Consider the following 19,334-nt stretch of genomic DNA (forward strand, 5'->3'; position numbering starts at 1 on the left):
TTATATAATCGCCTCAAACTGTCTTTTTTTTTTTTTAAAGTTTAACTTTGTGACCAAAGGTCTATGTGTGTGCATTTTTGTATTGAAAGAAGAGTGAGTGAGAATACTATAGGCATATCTCTAAAGGGTCCTTAAAAAAAAAAAATCAGTTTATGACATTTTTCATTTATGTGATGCACATACGGTTTTGGGTCAGGTATGCATCATGCCTTCTCCACAGGGGTGGTGATGGTACAGGGCCGTACCTGGTAAAAAACAATAAAAATTTAAGTGCCACAGTGTTATAAAATGGTGAGAGGGTGCAATTGCATTTATTGTATCTAAACTTAACTTAGACAATTACATTCTTTTTCCTTTTTTTTTTCTCCTGCTGTCTTTCTTTTTATGTGTTGGCATTTGGACACTGACCTCATAAAATATATGCAGCAAGTTAATTATTTTTCAACGTTTTTTCCTCTGAATTTTATTGAGCCCACACAGATATTAAAAGCTCTAGGAGACAAGTAAAAGTTCACTCTTTTTCACCCGGGATGCAGGAACGAAGGAACTGAGGAGGGTGTTTTGGAAAATGCATAGGAAAACTTTAGAATCTTAGCTGACTTTTTGAAAGAAGCCTCATCTTTGCAACCTCTCGATTGGAATCTACACCATCTGCCCTACGGGATCCTACTTTTTCACCACTTCGTTCAAACTCACTTTTGTCAACATGAACACATCAGAGCCCACCTGCCCTGTAAATTCCACCATCTGCGTCGGCAGGTCCTGCCTGGTGCCCCGGGATACGTTCAATGATATCCTCGGCTTGGTGATGAGCACTACGCTTACCATCATGCTGGCCATGGTCATGTTTTCAATGGGCTGCACTGTTGAGGCAAAAAAGCTCTGGATGCACATCCGCAGGCCCTGGGGCATTATCATAGGTTTTCTGTGCCAGTTTGGCATCATGCCTTTCTCAGCTTTTGCACTTTCGCTGATTTTCGACGTACTTCCAGTTCAGGCTATAGTCATCATCATCATGGGCTGTTGCCCTGGAGGTTCCAGCTCCAATGTTTTCTGCTACTGGCTTGATGGAGACATGGACCTAAGGTGAGACTCTCAATCAGTTTCTAGTTCCTAGAAATGAGCTGACCAGAGAACCAGCTCTTTTAAACCTGAAGTCTGTGTTTTTAAATGCAGCAGTGTCATTTGTAGGTTTACCTTAATTGTTTGCGTAAAAATATGCCGTTTTCTCTGCTAAAAAAAAGATTATAGGTGCAACTGTTGTTTCTAAAATTATGTAGAAATTTACAATTATTTTTATTAATTTTATTATTTAATATTTTATTGCTTAATATTTTGGTACAATAGTAAGTATAATAAAACATATTGTGATTACAGTATATTTTAGAAAGTTTTTAAATACGGAAAATATTCAGCTTTAATGCGTTCTTTCTGTTCTTTAGCATAACCTAAAGCATTTGAGCAGCATTTGCAAATCAATGAGATTTATCATCCACTGATGCATGTTTATAAAGTTTGGAGACAGAACGACAATTTTTAGCGCACAACTAAATGCAGATTTCTGCTGTCTGTAGCATCAGCATGACAGCATGTTCTTCGATTCTGGCTCTGGGAATGATGCCTCTTTGTCTGGTCATCTACACCTCGACCTGGGTTTCAGGCGATACTATCAAGATCCCTTACGACAGCATTGGTAAACTGGCTTCAACTGACCTTAACTTAAGATTTTACATTTTATGTGTTTGTTTGGTCTTGTTTCGTGTATTAAATGTTGCTGATGATCTTTCCAGGAATCACACTAGTGGGTTTACTTGTGCCTATTGGTCTTGGGATGTTAGTGAAACACAAGTGGCCCAAAGCAGCCAAAAAGATCCTCAAGGTAAGTTTTAATTTCTGTGTTTATTGTTGTAAACACTTATGCATTCCATGTAGCTTCACACGTGCTTTGTTTTTGCATGTATAGGTGGGATCCGTGGTAGGAATCATCCTCATCATCGTCATTGCAGTTGTAGGTGGTGTGCTGTATAAGTCCTCATGGGTCATTGCTCCTTCGCTTTGGATCATCGGTACCATTTATCCATTTGTTGGCTTTGGTCTGGGCTTTCTCCTGGCACGCATTGTGGGACAACCTTGGTACAGGTAAACATCTGTCATTTTTTTCTTCCCATAAAAATTAGATGGTTTGCCGGAAGAGATTGCGCACATGCTCTGAGGGGTCAATAAATTCTGAAGAATAAAGCACTTTGTGATGGCTTATTTCTCGTGAACGTGTTACAGGTGCCGCACCATCGCTTTAGAAACAGGCATGCAGAACGCCCAGCTGGCCAGTACTATTGTCCAGCTGTCCTTCACTCCTGCAGAGCTTGAGCTCATGTTCGCTTTCCCCTTAATCTACAGTATCTTCCAGCTGGTTGTGGCTGGAATTGCAATAGGACGTAAGATGAAACTTTTGTTCACTCTGCATTTACACATTAGGAATATGATTCACTTCACTTGATAACTCATATCATGATGACTATTCATGTATTTGCAGTCCATCAAGCAATAAAGCGCTGTAGGGGAGGGACATCGTCAAAGGAGGATGAGGAAGCCAGACAGCGCGCCGTTGAGGATCAGGATAAGCAGAGTTATGCCTTGGACAATGGTGGCTTTCACAGTGATGAGAATGGCAACACTGAGAATAAGAACAAAGGTACACAGTTGTGAGCTAATCATCTTTCTGTTCGCCCGTGTGACTAGAGGCATCAACACTGACCATCTGGAGGCACTGAATTTTAAACAAGCTATTCAAGCTCAACGCAAGAGTGTAGCATTAAACTCAACCCCAGTCGAGACAAACGGATGCACATTCCTGCATTATAAAAACAGACTAAGAAGGCATTTAAACATGTTTTTACGATGAGTCTGCCCACAGGTTTACTAACACAAAGCTGTTTTTTGTCTGTGTATTGTGTGTTTTGTCTTTGGTCTGCAACTTTCAAATAATATACCTTATATTCAGCATATTTACTGAAATACACTGACTCTTCTCAAATCCCCTACAAATGCTAATTCCAGCACCGATGTAATAAACAAGTGAAACATTTAATAATTTAAGAAAACATACAGTACATATGTCAAGTAGGTAGTTATTTAAATGTTACTTTGTATAATTATATAATTGTATAATTGTTTTGCTTTTTAAATTATTTATGATACAGAAAATGTATACTTATATTGTAAGCTTTTTTTTCCATGTTTGAGCAGTGGGTCTTTTCCACATATATGGCGAGCAACGCAATGGGGATTTCTTTTTTTAAAGCATTTAATTGCTTTAAAATTTTACATTTAAACATTAAGGTTAACATTGCTCACAAGCTCTCAAAACTTTTAGATAGTCATTTCATGCAGTGTGTTTTACTTTTTATTTTGTTGGTGATATTTATATGCAAAACACCATAAATAAAAAATGAATATTCAAACATGTGATGTCAGATTTTAATGGGGTCATGAACTTTGATCTTTTGACATATAAGAGGTCATAAAAGACATCCTGTAAACTCAACTTTCTTGTTAATCATCTTGAAGCCAGTCTGTCAAAATGACAGCTTGTGGAATGAGCCACTTTAGAATGTAATAGTGTGGCTAAACACCGCCTCAGCAGAAGAGTGCCAACCACCGATTTATGCATGTACTGTAATAAACAAGTGAAACATTTAATAATTTAAGAAAACATACAGTACATATGTCAAGTAGGTTAAATGCAAGCTAATTTATTTAAATGTTACTTTGTATACATATAATTGTAATGGACCTATTATTTAAACCTACTATTTAAAATTAAATAGTAGTGGTGTCAAAATTGACGTGTTAATGTAGGCGTTTGAGTTTTTTTAGTTTAACACGTTAAAAATATTTAACGCAATTAACACAGGGGCGGGGCTAGGTTTGGCCATCCCACTCACAACTGCTAAAGAATTGCGTTAGCCGGCACATGCTCTATTATGCTATATTAAAGTGCTGTATCATATTTAAACCCAAATAAAACTACAAGTATGCAGCGTTATAGTTATGTCATCAGTTAAGTTACAAAAAAGGTGATTAAAGCTGCTTTGAAACTGTGCAAGTATTTATTATTTGTGAGTTACATTTAAAGCAGTGTCAGATCCACGTCAAGTTCAACAGCGGCAGCTTTAATTACAGCAGCCGAAAGATCCTAATAACCAGCTGCTGTGATAACAAAATTAAAATGAGTAAATCAATAACTTATGCAATTTTAAGCTTTATCTTTATTTAGTTTAAAATGTAGTGATTGATAACTTTATTAAATTAGGGTATGTTTTCTTGCTGAAAGGCACTGAATATGACTTTTATTATGATGGGGTTTATGTGAAGATTGTTTTGATTGAACATAAATTAGAAGTTATTTTTAAAGTCTAATAAATGTTAAAGTGATAGCTCTCAATTGCGCCGGGTGTGTGTTCACTGTGTGTGTGTGTTTACTACTGTGTGTGTGCACTTGGATTAAATGCAGAGCACAAATTCCGAGTATGGGTCACCATACTTGGCCTCACGTCCTTTCCTTTCCTTTTTAAAAAAGTGTGGCGTTCTGCATCTCTAATAAGTTTAAAAAAAACTCAAACTTACGTTTTTATATACTGCAGAATAAATAAGACAGACACCTATAAGAGAACAGTAGTAGTGGAAATACAACGTATGAAACATGTCAAGCTTAATATTCAAGCTTCATATTCATGTGCACTCTAGAACCACTTGCCCTGCCATGCAGTTGTGATGACCTGTCATTACAGTTCTCTCCCCCTGCACCACAACCCAGGTCAGATGGGGCTTTACAGTAACCCTCCATGGCTTCACATCATTAGGAAATAAATAAATGATACTGCTTAATATTTTGTGATGTAAATGTCATAACCTATCATAACATTTATTTCATATTATTATAGACAATCCTTTATGAGGATTAGCAATGGTTTCAATGGTTTTTTTTTTTTTTTTTTTTTTTGGCATATTGATTACAATTTATGTAACCAAAGTTTTACTACAAATACTATGGTTAGCCAAACCATGGTAAATTTGTGGTTACCATGGTTTCTTGGTTTTATTTGTAGTAAAACCATGGTTAATGTCCATAAGGAATACTATCCCATTATTTTATACCTTTTTATTTTATCGCATGTATTTGTGAAAATGTTTAGGCTATGCATATTTCATGTTACCTATGTTTTGTTAATGTTATATCATTAGGAATATGATTTATTTTTTTAATATACCAGTAAAAAGAATGAAAGACTTTTCCCAGGTCTTTATCACTGTATATTATAAACAAAATGACAAATTTGAACTTTCACAATGCCGTCACATATTTATGGGCTTGCAGTTAGCTAGAGTCACATTGGTAGAATTTGGTCACAGAAAAAGGGAAGTTTAGTTCTTATTCAAATGTTGTGACGTAGTTAACTATGTCCGGTGAAAGTCAGACCACGCTTAGATGAAAAGAATCATGATCTATAAAGATCATTGGGGAACTGAAGATGGCTCTGCCTCTGTTCTCACTCTTCATTCTGTTTCTGAAGGCTTCATGTGTAATTTCTTGGCTTGCTGATAAATGCCTGTTCTACGGTGATGTGGAAGAGTTTCCTGTTGCCACAACCTGTGCTGGAAAAACAAACATCGCTGAGTGCCATCATGTCACTGACATTAAAGAAGACCTGCGTGGACTTCCATCAAACTTACTTAACCTCTGCATTCACATGGAACAAGACTGTTGTGGTACTTTGGCTCCAGACTCATTCTCACGCTTTGTTTCTTTGGAAAACCTTGAAATTGCTGGATGTTTTTCAGAGATCCCTCTGGAGGCTTTTAACGGATTGACCAATGTAACTTCATTAACATTGTCGTTCTTGTCTTCAAAAAACTGTTGTGAGGTAGCTCTTGATTTCAGTCGCCTTCCCGCACTTAACCATTTGTCTCTTTTACAGTATAGTTTATCATCATTGGCACCAAATGTTTTTGAAATGATTCCTCAGTTGCAAAAATTAAACATACTCAATGTGTGTTTGAAGGATATATCTGAGGTCCTGTGTCGACTGGCAAAAACAAAATCACTGACACTGTTTAAGCTAGAGGAATATGAGCTAAATAGACTTCAGTACCCAAACTGCTCGGTGTTTAACACCTCTGATGATTACGTATCTACTGTGTTTAATATTGAAGAGGTATATTTGAATCTAGGACTAGTAGAGCATGTAGATGAAGGAGCTTTAGAAGTTTTGGGAAATCTCTTTAGATTGGTCTTTGTTTCAAAGACTGATTTCCTCAGAGATCTTTCTTTAATTGGAGTTCATACAATTCATTCTTTGACAGTCAGAGTGGATGTACTTAATGTTGATGACTTGTGTACAGCAGCAAAGTTATATTCAGTTGAGTCTTTAGAAGTTCGTTATGAGACTATTAACTTGCCACCAACTCCTACTAATATTTCACATGGCTGTGAAGACATTAAGGGAATTGCACTCAAAGGTAACATATTTATATATAAGACTGTAGATGTCTTAGATGTATATTCAGTCTTTCAGATTTTCAGAAACCTCGCTACTGTTAACATAAACAAGCATGTGCTCAGACCAAATGATTTTCTATCTCTTTGTGCTTCATTTCCAAAGACAGCTGAAAATCTTTCTTTTATGATACTAAGCACAAATAACATTGATAAGATAGTTTCCCAACAATTTTTGTGTTTTGCAGATCTTGAAATTCTGGACTTATCCATAAGTAACATTTCTAACATAGAAAATTTTGCTTTCATTGGATTGTACAAGTTAAAAGAGCTAAACCTTTGTGGCAACAAGTTATCCTACATTTATCAACATGCGTTTAGTGGTTTGTATGGACTTATGGTCTTAGATCTACAAGAAAATCCTATAATTCATATCGAACCGAAATCATTTGGACATCTGATTAACCTTTGCTCACTTCTGCTGGGAGATCTCAATTTCCCACCTGACGTGCCACTGATCAGACTGCATTTTTCGGACATGTTTGGAATTATTCCATATAATTTAAGTAACGTCTTCATTAGTTCAGGCCTGAGACCAATGCAGCTTGTGATCGGGAACAATGCAACACTGGAACAGGGTCTAAACTTCCACATCAAAGGTAAATATGTGACTGTTGAGGACTGCAACAGTTCGCTCTTGACATCTGTAGTCACGCTTAAGATAAATGCAGCATATACAAAGTGTGGAAATGAATTCATTGGAAAATATGTCAGATCCGTCGTCAATCTGGAATTTGAGTCAATGTTCTCAGACAATATTGGAGACTTGGTTGTAATCAACCAGCTTGTTCATTTACAAACCCTAAAATTGGAAAACATTGATTTGACGAAGCAGCCAAACCTGGCCATAATGTTTCGCAATCTTACAAAACTCCAAACGCTGATGCTGACAAACTGCAGAATGTTCTTTCTGGATGGAAGTCTGACCAAAGACTTAAAAGCATTGACAGGTCTAGTGCTTATGCCAAAAGATAACATCAACATTTTTCAGAACTTGGTGGAACATCTAACTAGTTTGAAGTACCTCCAATTTCAGGGCTTGGGTCTGTATTGCAATTGTGATAATGCATGGCTGGTTTCATGGGTGAAGGACAACAGGAAGGTGCAGGTTGCCATGTTCAGTCCCTTCATGAAAGAACTGCAGTGCTTGACTGACAATGGAATCGACCACCTCAACTTTGTTGATTATTCCAAGAACTGCTCATTTGATGTTGAATTTGTGTTCTTTGCCTCAACCTCTGCCTTCTTGTGTATTTTTATTATTGTGGTACTGTCATATAAGTTCACAGGCCAATACATTGCGCCAGTCTATCACATTGCCAGCGGATGGTTCCGAGAGGCTTTGCGTGTGACCAGTAAACACCAGTACCGCTACGATGTTTTTGTGTCTTACAGCAGTAAGGATGAGCACTGGGTCATTGAGGAACTTCTTCCGAACTTAGAGCGGCGTGGCCCTCCGTTTTTGCGTCTCTGCCTGCACAGTCGGGACTTTCAGTTGGGACAAGACATTGTGGAAAACATCACGGACAGCATCTACGCAAGTCGCCGGACTCTTTGTCTCATCAGTCGCAACTACCTCGGTAGCAACTGGTGTTCTTTGGAGATGCAGCTGGCCACCTACCGACTCCAAGTAGAACACAGGGACATTCTGATCATGCTCTTTCTAGAAGTGATTCCGTCTCGCTTGCTTTCCTCCCATCATAGATTGGCACGGCTGGTTAAAACTAGAACCTATCTAGACTGGCCACAGGACCCGGAGATGCATGAGGCATTCTGGGACAGGTTGTGGTGTAAACTGAGTTCTAATACAACCAACTGAACTTTATTACTTATATACATTTATATACATTATATTTGTATAATGTATAGTTCTTTATCTTTAGGAAAAGAAAAAAAAGAAAGAAAAGAAATTCAACTGGGAGATGGGTAAGAAAAAAAAACTGCATTTAAAATAATTATTTAGATTTTTGTGTTTAACTACATTTTTAAAACATTCATTTTAAATACATAAACATCTAATGACCCTTTTGTAATGTATTAACCTTTTTTTATATGTGTTAATAAACTTGATTTATAAACAAATGATTCGCTGTGCAAACATGATATTTGACTTTTGCAGTTAATCATTTCTCGTATTTTAAAGATTAGCACTTTACAGTTTTTACCAATTGCTTTGGCTCAATTCTGAGAATGAGAGTCAAAACAATTGATTAGTATCTTGTTCAGATTTGAATTTTTTTTTTTTTTTTTTTTTTTAAAGTAAATTATGTGTGTTTTGGCATGTCTGCAAAAAAAAAGTAAAAACGTTTTTTGCACAATAACTAAATGCACATGTTGGTCAAACCTGATGAGCTGATTTTCACTGAAATTGTTCACAAATTTTTGGAAACGTTACAAGATTTTTTGGAAAATTTTTGTACATCTTCTTACATTTTCTGGAAATTGTCTGGAACTTTTCTGCCCCTTGCCATTGTAATCAAATAGGAATCACAATCTTGCCAATCAGTCAAGTTTGAAAGCATATATACTGTATGGAGTTTGCCCGGCACAGTCACTACCATTTTTCAACAAGGAGGAACATCACAACTCTCAACAGCAGTACTGTAAAAATACATTTATATTTGTAATAAATGTTCTGTATAAATAAAATATGTTCATTTTCTTTTTGTGTACTACAGTTGTGACTTTCCCAATACGTTTTACCTGCTATTGAAATATGTATCTGTAGTGCTTTGTGTGACCAACCTGCCATTTTTGTAATGTAGAAAGCAGTCTACAACAAAAAAAGTAGAAAAAAAAATTGCATTATAACAAATATGAAATAAAATGCATATAACAAAGTTAAATTAGCATATAACACAAAATGAAATAATAACAAATATTTATACAGTACAAAAAAAAAAAAAAAAAAAAAAATTTTGAGCAGTGTGGCTTGACAAAAACACTTTTTATTTTGGTGGCATTTGCCAAATTCCTGACACAACAAGCATGTATTAAATGATTTGCTTACTACATTTTGCAGACATGCAATGGTGTTCTGATGTTCCAGTAAACAGCTACAGTTTAAAGAATGTTAAGACTGTGCCAAAAGTGCCAAAGCAATTGAGGAAAAACTGTAAGCCTACATAAACTGATATTTGGAGTAACTATTGAAATTCATCTTCTGAAAATCTCAACAACAGACTATTTCTGAATGTGTGAAAAAGGTAAGTACAACAATCTGTACAACAGTTAAAAGGTATTTTGGCCTGTGCATTTATGCAAATTGGTTTCAGTTCATGTTTTTAAGATGTGTTTCCTGGAAAACCTTCCTTAATGGGGAGGGCTAAAATGGGGATATATATTTTATATATTCTTTTTCTTCTCCACCCACACTAAGAAGCATATTGGGCGAGTCTTTTAAGCATAATTCTATTTGAAATTAGTATTAGTATGTTTTAGTAAGTCCATCCATGAAATCAATTTTGTTATATTATAATATGATGTAGTGTATTTGATACAGTAGTCAACATTTGAAGTGGATCAAAAAGTTAATCAAAGTTGTCCTAAGAAAGGTATTGTTTTTTGTTTTAGGACAACTTTGATGAAAGGTTTTGACCCGCTTCAAATGTTATATATAGTGTATATATATATACAATGACATGCAAAAGTTTAGGAACCCCTTGCAGAATCTGTGACAATTTTAACAAAATATAAGAGATCATACGAAATGAATGTTATTTTTTTGCTTAGTACTGAGTAAGATATCCTGAGTAAGATATATTAGATAAAAGATATTTACATATAGTCAACAATAAAAAAAAAAAAAAAAAAAAATAGCTGAAATGATTAAAATAACCCCCTGCAAAAGTTTGGGAACCCTTGGTTCTTATTACTGTGTGCGGTTACCTAGATGATCTATGACTGGTTTTTTGTTTGTTTGTTTGTTTTGTGATAGTTGTTAATGAGTCCCTTGTTTGTTCTGAACAGACCAAGGTAAACCGTACTTAATTTGTCTTCCGGAAAACATGCAAGTATCTTCTGTTGCTTCCAAAGGGCAGTACCAAATGAAGAAAAAAGATATTTCAACAAAATAACAAAAAATTGGACATCTTCATCTTGTTCAAAAGTCTCATGTTGTTCCAAACCAGTATGACTTTTGTTCTTCTGTGGAACACAAAAGAAGAAAGTTTAATGCATTTTGATGAAGAATCTTGAACCAGACTGTTTTGGTGGCCATTGACTTCTGTCATGACATTTTCTAAAATATCTTTTACGATACATGAGAACGAAAGTCATACAATTTTTATTTGTGCTAGAACTATCCCTTTAACCCTCATGCATGTTTTAAAACCACAGAGAAAAACGGCAACCTACTAGGAGTCAGACATTTGTAGAATTTGGTCACAGAAAAGGGAAGTTTAGTTCTTATTCAAATGTTCTGACATGGTTAATTACCTCCAGTGAAAAACATACAACGCCAAGACGAGAAGAATTATAAGTTATAAAGATCATTGAGAAAATGAAGATGTTGCCTCTGTTCTCACTCTCCATTCTGTTTCTGAAGGCTTCATGTGTAATTTCTTGGCTTGCTGGTAAATGCCTGTTCTACAGTGATGTGAAAGAGGTACCTTTTGCCCCAAACTGTGCTGGAAAAACAAACATCGCCGAGTGCCATCATGTCACTGACATTAAAGAAGACCTGCGTGGACTTCCATCAAACTTACTTAACCTCTGCGTTCACATGGAAGAAGGCTGTCATGGTACTTTGGCTCCAGACTCATTCTCACGCTTTGTTTCTTTGCAATACCTCGAAATTCATGGACGTTTTTCAGAGATCCCCCTGGAGGCTTTTAATGGATTAATCAATGTAACTTCATTAACATTGTCGTTGTTATCTTCAAAAAACTGTTGTGAGGTAGCTCTTGATTTCAGTCGCCTTCCTGCACTTAACCATTTGTCTCTTTCACAGTATAGTTTATCATCACTGGCACCAAATGTTTTTGAAATGATTCCTCAGTTGCAAAAATTAAACATACTCAATGTGTGTTTGAAGGATATATCTGAGGTCCTGTGTCGACTGGCAAAAACAAAATCATTGAAGCTGTTTAAGCTAGAGGAACATGAGCTAAATAGACTTCAGTACCCAAACTGCTCAGTGTTTAACACCTCTGATGATTACGTATCTACTGTGTTTAATATTGAAGAGGTACATTTGAATCTAGGACTAGTAGAGCATGTAGATGAAGGAGCTTTAGAAGTTTTGGGAAATCTCTTTAGATTGGTCTTTGTTTCAAAGACTGATTTCCTCAGAGATCTTTCTTTAATTGGAGTTCATACAATTCATTCTTTGACAGTCAAAGTGGATGTACTTAACGTTGATGACTTGTGTACAGCAGCAAAGTTATATTCAATTGAGTATTTAGACATTTGTTATGAGATTATCTTGCCACCAACTCCTACTAATATCTCACATGGCTGTAAAGATATTAAGGCAATTCACTTCAAAGGTAGCACGTTTGCATATAAGGTTATAAAGGTGTTAGATGTATATTCAGTCTTTCAGATTTTCAGAAACCTCGCTATTGTTAACATAAACAAGCATGTGCTCAGACCAAATGATTTCCTATCTCTTTGTGCTTCATTTCCACAGACAGTTAAAAGTCTTTCTATTATGATACTAATGTCAAATAAGATAGATAAGATAGTTTCCCAACAATTTTTGTGTTTTGCAAATCTTGAAATTCTGGATTTACCAATAAATAACATTTCTAACATAGAAGATTATGCTTTCGTTGGATTACACAAGTTAAAAGAGCTAAACCTTTGTAACAACAAGTTATCTTACATTTATCAACACACATTTAGTGGTTTGTATGGACTTATGGTCTTAGATATACAAGAAAATCCTATAATTCATATCGAACCGGAATCATTTGGACATCTGATTAACCTTTGCTCACTTTTGCTGGGAGATCTCAATTTCCCACCTGACGTGCCACTGCATTTTTCTGACATGTTTGGAATTATTCCATATAATTTAAGTAACGTCTTCATTAGTTCAGGCCTGAGACCAATGCAGCTTGTGATCGGGAACAATGCAACACTGGGACAGGGTCTAAACTTCCACATCAAAAGTAAAAATGTGACTGTTGAAGACTGCAACAGTTCGCTCTTGACATCTGTAGTCACGCTTAAGATAAATGCAGCATATATGAAGTGTGGAAATGAATTCATTGGGAAATATGTCAAATCCGTCGTCAATCTGGAATTTGAGTCAATGTTCTCAGACAATATTGGAGACTTGGTTGTAATCAACCAGCTTGTTCATTTACAAACCCTAAAACTGGAAAACATTGATTTGACGAAGCAGCCAAACCTGGCCATAATGTTTCGCAATCTTACAAAACTCCAAACGCTGATGCTGACAAACTGCAGAATGTTCTTTCTGGATGGAAGTCTGACCAAAGACTTAAAAGCATTGACAGGTCTATTGCTTATGCCAAAAGATAACATCAACATTCTTCAGAACTTGGTGGAACATCTAACTAGTTTGAAGTACCTCCAATTTCGGGGCTTGGGTCTGTATTGCAATTGTGATAATGCATGGCTGGTTTCATGGGCAAAGGACAACAGGAAGGTGCAGGTTGCCATGTTCAGTCCCTTCATGAAAGAACTGCAGTGCTTGACTGACAATGGAATCGACCACCTCAACTTTGTTGATTATTCCAAGAACTGCTCATTTGATATCGAATTTGTGTTCTTCACCTCCACCTCTGCCTTTTTGTGTATTTTTATTATTGTGGTACTGTCATATAAGTTCGCAGGCCAATACATTGCGCCAATCTATCACATTGCCAGCGGATGGTTCCGAGAGGCTTTGCATGTGACCAGTAAACACCAGTACCGCTACGATGTTTTTGTGTCTTACAGCAGTAAGGATGAGCACTGGGTCATTGAGGAACTTCTTCCGAACTTAGAGCGGCGCGGCCCTCCGTTTTTGCGTCTCTGCCTGCACAGTCGGGACTTTCAGTTGGGACAAGACATTGTGGAAAACATCACGGACAGCATCTACGCAAGTCGCCGGACTCTTTGTCTCGTCAGTCGCAACTACCTCGGTAGCAACTGGTGTTCTCTGGAGATGCAGCTGGCCACCTACCGACTCCAAGTAGAACACAGGGACATTCTGATCCTGGTCTTCCTAGAGGCGATTCCATCTCGCTTGCTTTCCTCCCATCATAGATTGGCACGGCTGGTTAAAACTAGAACCTATCTAGACTGGCCACAGGACCTGGAGATGCACGAGGCATTCTGGGACAGGTTATGGTGTAAACTGAGCTCTAATAAAACAAATTAAATTTTATTTCTGTGTATTTAAGAAAAAAAGTTAAATCTCATACCTAAAAATGATTATACATTACTTGTTTTCTAATATGCTTTTTTTTCAATTTTAATAAACCTGGTGTAACATCATCACTGTGCAAACATGATATTTAGCTTTTGCAGTTAATCATTTCGTATCTTTCATAAATGTTTGGTGTGCTTTAAGCAAACGTAAACTGTAAACTTTTCTAATAATCTCAACTACAGACTATTTCTGAATGTGCTGATCATATCTGTACAGCAGTGACAAAGTGTTTTGGGTGATGTTTTTATGCACATTTGTTTCAGTTCATGTTTTAATGTGCTTCCTGGAACAGCTTCCTTAATGGGGTGGGCTAAAACGGGGCATGAATTTGTCATTTGGTACATTAGTGGGGGGGAGGGGAGGGGAGTTCACAAACTTCCTTTTGACTACAGGCTTATTTTCTCAGTTTATTTTCTCAGATTTTCACATTGCATGCATGAGTTAAATGGGAAAGAACGTGTCATTTGTCAATCCAAATTTAAAAATGTGCACAAACTAAAAGTAACATGGCGTACAGTACATAATTTCATTTAATTATTTTTTTCACAGTCATGTAGTCAGTTTTTGTGCCCACGTTTTATCCTAAACGCATGCATTTACCCAACACTATGAAGCACTTAAAATCCAAACGATGCAAAAATATCATCAATATCATCATTTGGCTGATTTGGTTTCTGCAAGGCAGTCTGTAAGTCCATTTTTTCCTCAGATCCAGGTACCTTATTGTTTCCTGACACCTCTTCTTTTGGTGATTGTTGCTGTGGTCTACAGGTTCTCTTGTTTTTCAAGGAAACAAGCAAGTCTTTAACTGGTCTAGAACAAATTCTGGAAAATGCAGATCTGCGTCTGGTAAGTCTGTAGCGTGCCATGAAGCTTCCATGGTGCCATCGAGTTCTCCAACGTGCAGTGGAGAAGCTGGAATGTTTTTGTGGCATCAAAGTCTTTTGAAGCATCAGTGCCTTTTGAACTTTTAACTTAAATGCCTTCAATCTCTTCTCCACCCTGAATTTAAAAATACATATGATTAGATTTGACATACACACCTGCTTAATTGATGTTTTATGAATTATTTAGAAACACAAATTTCAATTAGAGTATTTGTATGTACCTGACACCTTCAGCTTCCAGACATTCCATTCTCAAACACATCAGGTGCAAGAAGGCCAGCTGCTTACGCTTTTGATGAAACTTACAGCTCCGGCACCAGTGCATCATTTCTTTCAGATGGGCAGCCACATTTCTGAAAGAAGACACCTTCCTCAATGACTTCAAAAAGTTCCTTTTTTGTAAGACTGCAGCTTGGCTGGAGATGTCCGACTTCACCTGGGGTTCCAGGGCCATCTTTGGGAAGAATGAATCAAAATTAACCAGTGACTGCATTTCTACAAAAATGTCTGCATATTATTTTTTCTCAAAAATGTATTTGATTTGGAAGCCTAATTGCACCATGTAAGCAGAAAAAAAAATGCTTTGGCAAGGCATAATTATGACATTTAGTATGCCATAATTTCAACATTTTATCTTTTAAAGTCATAATTATGACTTAATGCATTTTTTTTTCTTACATGGTGGAATGTACACATTTTAGTGCCACGTTAATAAAAAAAAATAAATAAAAAATAAATAAATAAATTACGAGATTAAAGTCATATTTCGAGAATAAAGTCGAAATAGTTCTGAGAATAAAGTGGAAATATTATAAAAAAAAGTCTAAATGTTTCGAGAATAAAGTCGTAATGTTCTGAGAATAAAGTTGTAATGTTTCAAGAATAAAGTTTATATCGTAGAAATTAAAGTCATAATATTTTGAGAGCATAGGCAATATTGAGCATGAAAATGGCTCAGATTGAGAGCACCGGGAGAAGATGCCAGGCCACAATAATTTATTTGAATAATGTTGCATCCGAGCAGAGAATATTATTCTCATAATATTTCGACTTTATTCTCGTAATTTTGACTTTATTCTCGAAATATTTCAACCGTATTAGTGTAGAATTATGACCTTATTCTTGAAACATTGCAACTCTAATCTCATAATCTTAGAATTTATCATGGTGCTCCCAATTTGGGCCATCTGCATGCACAATAGGCTAGAATATACTCTCAAAATATGATAACAGTAATCTTGTAATGCTACAAATTAATTCTCGTAATTTTGACTTTATTCTCTAAACAGTTCAACCTTACTCTTGTGGTATCTCAACTTTATTCTCGTAATTCCAATTTTATTCTCTAAATATTACTAATTTACTTAGAATTTCTCCCAATCTGGGCCATTCGCATGCGCAATAGCCTAGAATATACTCTCAAAACAAATTTAATCTCTTAATTGCTACAAATTTATTCTCCTAATTTTGACTTTATTCTCAAAATATTTTGACTTTAGTCTTGAATCATTTTGACTTTATTCTCGGTTTATTTTGACTTTATTCTTGTAATTTCGACTTTATTCTCGAAATATGACTTAATCTCAACCTTTTTTTTTTTTTTTTAAACGTGGCACTAAAACGCTGTAGTAGAAATGGCCTTCGGCTCAGGCGTAAAAATGTGAGTGACAAAAACAGAAATGGTAACATCCCAGTCTATGACATCATACAAATCAAGATCAAATACCTGCTTGGTGGTTTTACAAGACTGTTGAAGAACAACCTTCATGTCCAGTCCACAGGATGAGACAACTGGAGAATTACAACAAGTTAATTATGAGATTACATAACATCCATTTATAATGTATGTGTATATAAGCAAAGTAGCATAAACTATACAAAGCATACAATTATACAAAAACAAAATTAAGAAAGCCCAAATAACCTGGCCATCTCTGTAAAACTGCTGCCCCCAGGTCTAGACTAGAACCTTCATCATGAACAGCAGCTAATATTGGCACTCTCTCCTCTTCTCCATTATCCTCTTTTAGCCCTTTATCCTTAAACAACCTGGAAAGGAGAGAAAAGCCGGACTTCTGTGTCCCTTTTTTGACCCGTACAGTTTCTTTGGTGCTTTCTTCCAACAGTAGATCTGGGTGTAAGAGGCACAGGAAGTCTTTCAGGTCCCCAGGCAAGGTGAAGTTAGTCAGGTAAGCCATGGGATGGAACTGAGACACCTTCTGGAGGAGTTCAGTGGTTCTTTTGTACATGGGGATGAGGACTCTCAGAATACCTCTAAAGAACACCCTAAAAAAAAATATATATATATATATATATATATTTTATTCCATTTTAGAATTACATTTGTTGCACACTGCTGCACACAATTGTGTCTGAAAGCTATCCATAAACCAGACCGTAAATGTTCAATATATGGTTTTTAAATTTCATTATAAATACACAATTACGCAATGGTGACATTCCATAGACATCTATTGTTTTATATACAGCTAGTTATAAATATTATAACCTAATTTATATTAAAATTTTCTGGGTAAAAAAATGGCCAATGTCTATTGTCAACAGTGTAACAATGTAGCCATCTCACACAGAAGCATATTCAAACCAATCAGCTTTCTGTTGGTAAATGCAGAATATTTTAATAATCCAATGAGAAATCGGTGTCGTGAAATCTTTCCCCCTAGGCACAAATACAGATAATGTAGATTCCTATACTTAATCGAGCAGTTACATGGTAAATCATACTGGCAGACAAACTCACCAGAGACGACTGAGCATGCTGGTTATCACTATATTCAGAACAACGAACTCGTTCAGCAGCATGTGTTGTCGTGTCAGTCTAATTGGGGCGGTTAAGGATCATAGCCATGCACAGTTCTTCTATCATAAGCATTTTTAAACCAAAGTAAATGGTTGTGAATGTGAACATTTAGGATACATGAAAGCCTGGGTGCAGCGCTCCTGCGTTCGGGCTAAAAGACTGGAGGCTCCAAGCAGTTTGAGACAGAGCCACTCCAACATGGGCTGACTGGGAACATCACACTCCCCAACCATTGCTCCAGCATCCCTACACAGAAAAAAACATGTTAAAACAATAATATGGAAAAATAGTGTGTCCTTCATTTGACCTACACCTTACCTCTGAAGTTTGTTTGGACACAGTTCCTTCAGATCTTCTATGGCAGCTTGTAACTTCATCTCTTTCAAGCGGTTTATGCATTGCTCAACCTGCAGATGATGCAAATAAGAGCTTATAAACTGCAAATAAATTTGATCTTGCAATGAATTAAATATGCAATAATATGCATATAAAATGTAAACTGAAGCACTGGGTTCCCACCTGTTTTATTGCTCGGAATGGCTTGTGTTGTCTAAAGCTGTTGTTCACAATGTAAAGTAGTTTGTATAGAACACGGATTTCTGTCTGTAGAACTTCACTACATAACAGGGTCAACACTTTATCACAGTCAGTCAGCAGACATTCAATCAAAGTACCTAGACAGAGAAACATTATTACAACTCACAGATCATTTATTTAATTACACGTATTCTCTTAGTAAGTTAAGACGTCTTATACAGTACGTACACTGAAAACACAATAAACGCGCAATTTACCAAGAACGCAGTACACTACTAACACTAGTAAACAAGTATTGTATGGGACAACGCGACTATCTTAAGAGTTTAAAAGTTTTATCACTGCCGACAAAGTATATCACATGTGCATGTGCGTTTCATATGAATCTAACGGATCCACGTGTTCAAATCAAACACGGGAAAACACGCTGCTCTGTGAGTATTTCTTTGTGTGCTCTTTGTGTGTAGTAGGTATATGGGTTAAAATATCAGAACATACCAGTTGAATCAGTAAATTGTATTCTGCTCGAAGAAACAGCACTTGGAAACGGAATATTAATTTTATTCCATGGTTCCTGCGCCATGTTTACAGCTGACTGCCGGGGAGAGTAAACCAACCAATCATACGCTTGTTCATATGATTACGTCATAGTTCCTAAAGCTACACACACACCTTTTTTTTTTTTTTTTTGCGCTTTTTCTTTGGTGTCTATTAAATCTATTTTCCCCAGCTGTGTTTTTTTTTTTTTTTTTTTTTGGTCTGTTAAACCTCTATTTTTTTAATTCTTTGTAAATACTTGAAATGTTATTTGGATACTACATCCTCTTCCAGCAATGTCAAAGCCTTAAAATCCTATACGTTGTGCACAAAATGTAATATTTATAATTTGTTTTTATAATGTGCTATTGACAAAGTGTTGGGAGGGTGGGATTTAGTAATTTATATTTTGTATTTGTTCCTTTACTTTCTTTGCAATTCTAATTTATTTTAATTTATATAATACCCCATGGCTTAATGTTTTTGTTGTTGTTGTTATTTTCCAGGTTCTTTGTACATTATTTATACAAAATGTATATATCTATTATTGTTATTATAGTGTATTTTGAGCTGTAAATGTGTATGTATGTTAAATAATAATAATAAAAA

At 36.0% G+C, this 19,334-nt stretch overlaps 4 protein-coding genes across 4 annotated transcripts; 3 read left to right on the plus strand and 1 right to left on the minus strand.

Moving 5' to 3' along the window:
* The first annotated feature begins 283 nt into the window (after positions 1 to 283).
* slc10a2 (solute carrier family 10 member 2) lies at positions 284 to 3,454 on the plus strand. The gene is made up of 6 exons (XM_051119702.1): positions 284 to 1,086; positions 1,575 to 1,693; positions 1,791 to 1,879; positions 1,964 to 2,139; positions 2,278 to 2,435; positions 2,534 to 3,454. Exons 1-6 carry the CDS (start codon positions 707 to 709, stop codon positions 2,704 to 2,706), a joined length of 1,095 nt encoding a protein of 364 aa, XP_050975659.1. The 5' UTR covers positions 284 to 706; the 3' UTR covers positions 2,707 to 3,454.
* A 2,059-nt stretch (positions 3,455 to 5,513) lies between these two features.
* Positions 5,514 to 8,802, plus strand: LOC127171196 (toll-like receptor 4). The gene has a single exon (XM_051119698.1). It carries the CDS (start codon positions 5,532 to 5,534, stop codon positions 8,373 to 8,375), a length of 2,844 nt encoding a protein of 947 aa, XP_050975655.1. The 5' UTR covers positions 5,514 to 5,531; the 3' UTR covers positions 8,376 to 8,802.
* Positions 8,803 to 11,042: 2,240 nt separating this feature from the next.
* LOC127171195 (toll-like receptor 13) lies at positions 11,043 to 13,983 on the plus strand. Its single transcript, XM_051119696.1, has one exon. It carries the CDS (start codon positions 11,058 to 11,060, stop codon positions 13,890 to 13,892), a length of 2,835 nt encoding a protein of 944 aa, XP_050975653.1. The 5' UTR covers positions 11,043 to 11,057; the 3' UTR covers positions 13,893 to 13,983.
* A 354-nt stretch (positions 13,984 to 14,337) lies between these two features.
* Positions 14,338 to 18,833, minus strand: nepro (nucleolus and neural progenitor protein). The gene is made up of 9 exons (XM_051119699.1): positions 18,687 to 18,833; positions 18,171 to 18,325; positions 17,970 to 18,058; positions 17,769 to 17,897; positions 17,592 to 17,669; positions 16,755 to 17,116; positions 16,557 to 16,621; positions 15,052 to 15,284; positions 14,338 to 14,945 (listed from the first exon to the last, which is right to left on the minus strand). The coding sequence occupies exons 1-9, from the start codon at positions 18,769 to 18,771 to the stop codon at positions 14,561 to 14,563; spliced, it is 1,581 nt and encodes a 526-aa protein (XP_050975656.1). The 5' UTR covers positions 18,772 to 18,833; the 3' UTR covers positions 14,338 to 14,560.
* Between the last annotated feature and the right edge of the window lie 501 nt (positions 18,834 to 19,334).

Source organism: Labeo rohita, chromosome 9, assembly GCF_022985175.1.
Source record: "Labeo rohita strain BAU-BD-2019 chromosome 9, IGBB_LRoh.1.0, whole genome shotgun sequence".
Taxonomy (NCBI): domain Eukaryota; kingdom Metazoa; phylum Chordata; class Actinopteri; order Cypriniformes; family Cyprinidae; genus Labeo; species Labeo rohita.

What these genes read in the sequence shown, in the direction of transcription:
- slc10a2 (XM_051119702.1), top strand. Translation starts at nt 707, where the DNA reads ATGAACACATCAGAGCCCACCTGCCCTGTAAATTCCACCATCTGCGTC. An exon ending in GATGGAGACATGGACCTAAG is followed by an intron (nt 1,087 to 1,574) that starts GTGAGACTCTCA and finishes TGCTGTCTGTAG; the next exon opens with CATCAGCATGACAGCATGTT. An exon ending in GTGGGACAACCTTGGTACAG is followed by an intron (nt 2,140 to 2,277) that starts GTAAACATCTGT and finishes AACGTGTTACAG; the next exon opens with GTGCCGCACCATCGCTTTAG.
- LOC127171196 (XM_051119698.1), top strand. Translation starts at nt 5,532, where the DNA reads ATGGCTCTGCCTCTGTTCTCACTCTTCATTCTGTTTCTGAAGGCTTCA.
- LOC127171195 (XM_051119696.1), top strand. Translation starts at nt 11,058, where the DNA reads ATGAAGATGTTGCCTCTGTTCTCACTCTCCATTCTGTTTCTGAAGGCT.
- nepro (XM_051119699.1), bottom strand. Translation starts at nt 18,771, where the DNA reads ATGGCGCAGGAACCATGGAATAAAATTAATATTCCGTTTCCAAGTGCT. An exon ending in ACAATTTACTGATTCAACTG is followed by an intron (nt 18,326 to 18,686) that starts GTATGTTCTGAT and finishes TTCTCTGTCTAG; the next exon opens with GTACTTTGATTGAATGTCTG. An exon ending in AGTTTTACAGAGATGGCCAG is followed by an intron (nt 16,622 to 16,754) that starts GTTATTTGGGCT and finishes GTAATTCTCCAG; the next exon opens with TTGTCTCATCCTGTGGACTG.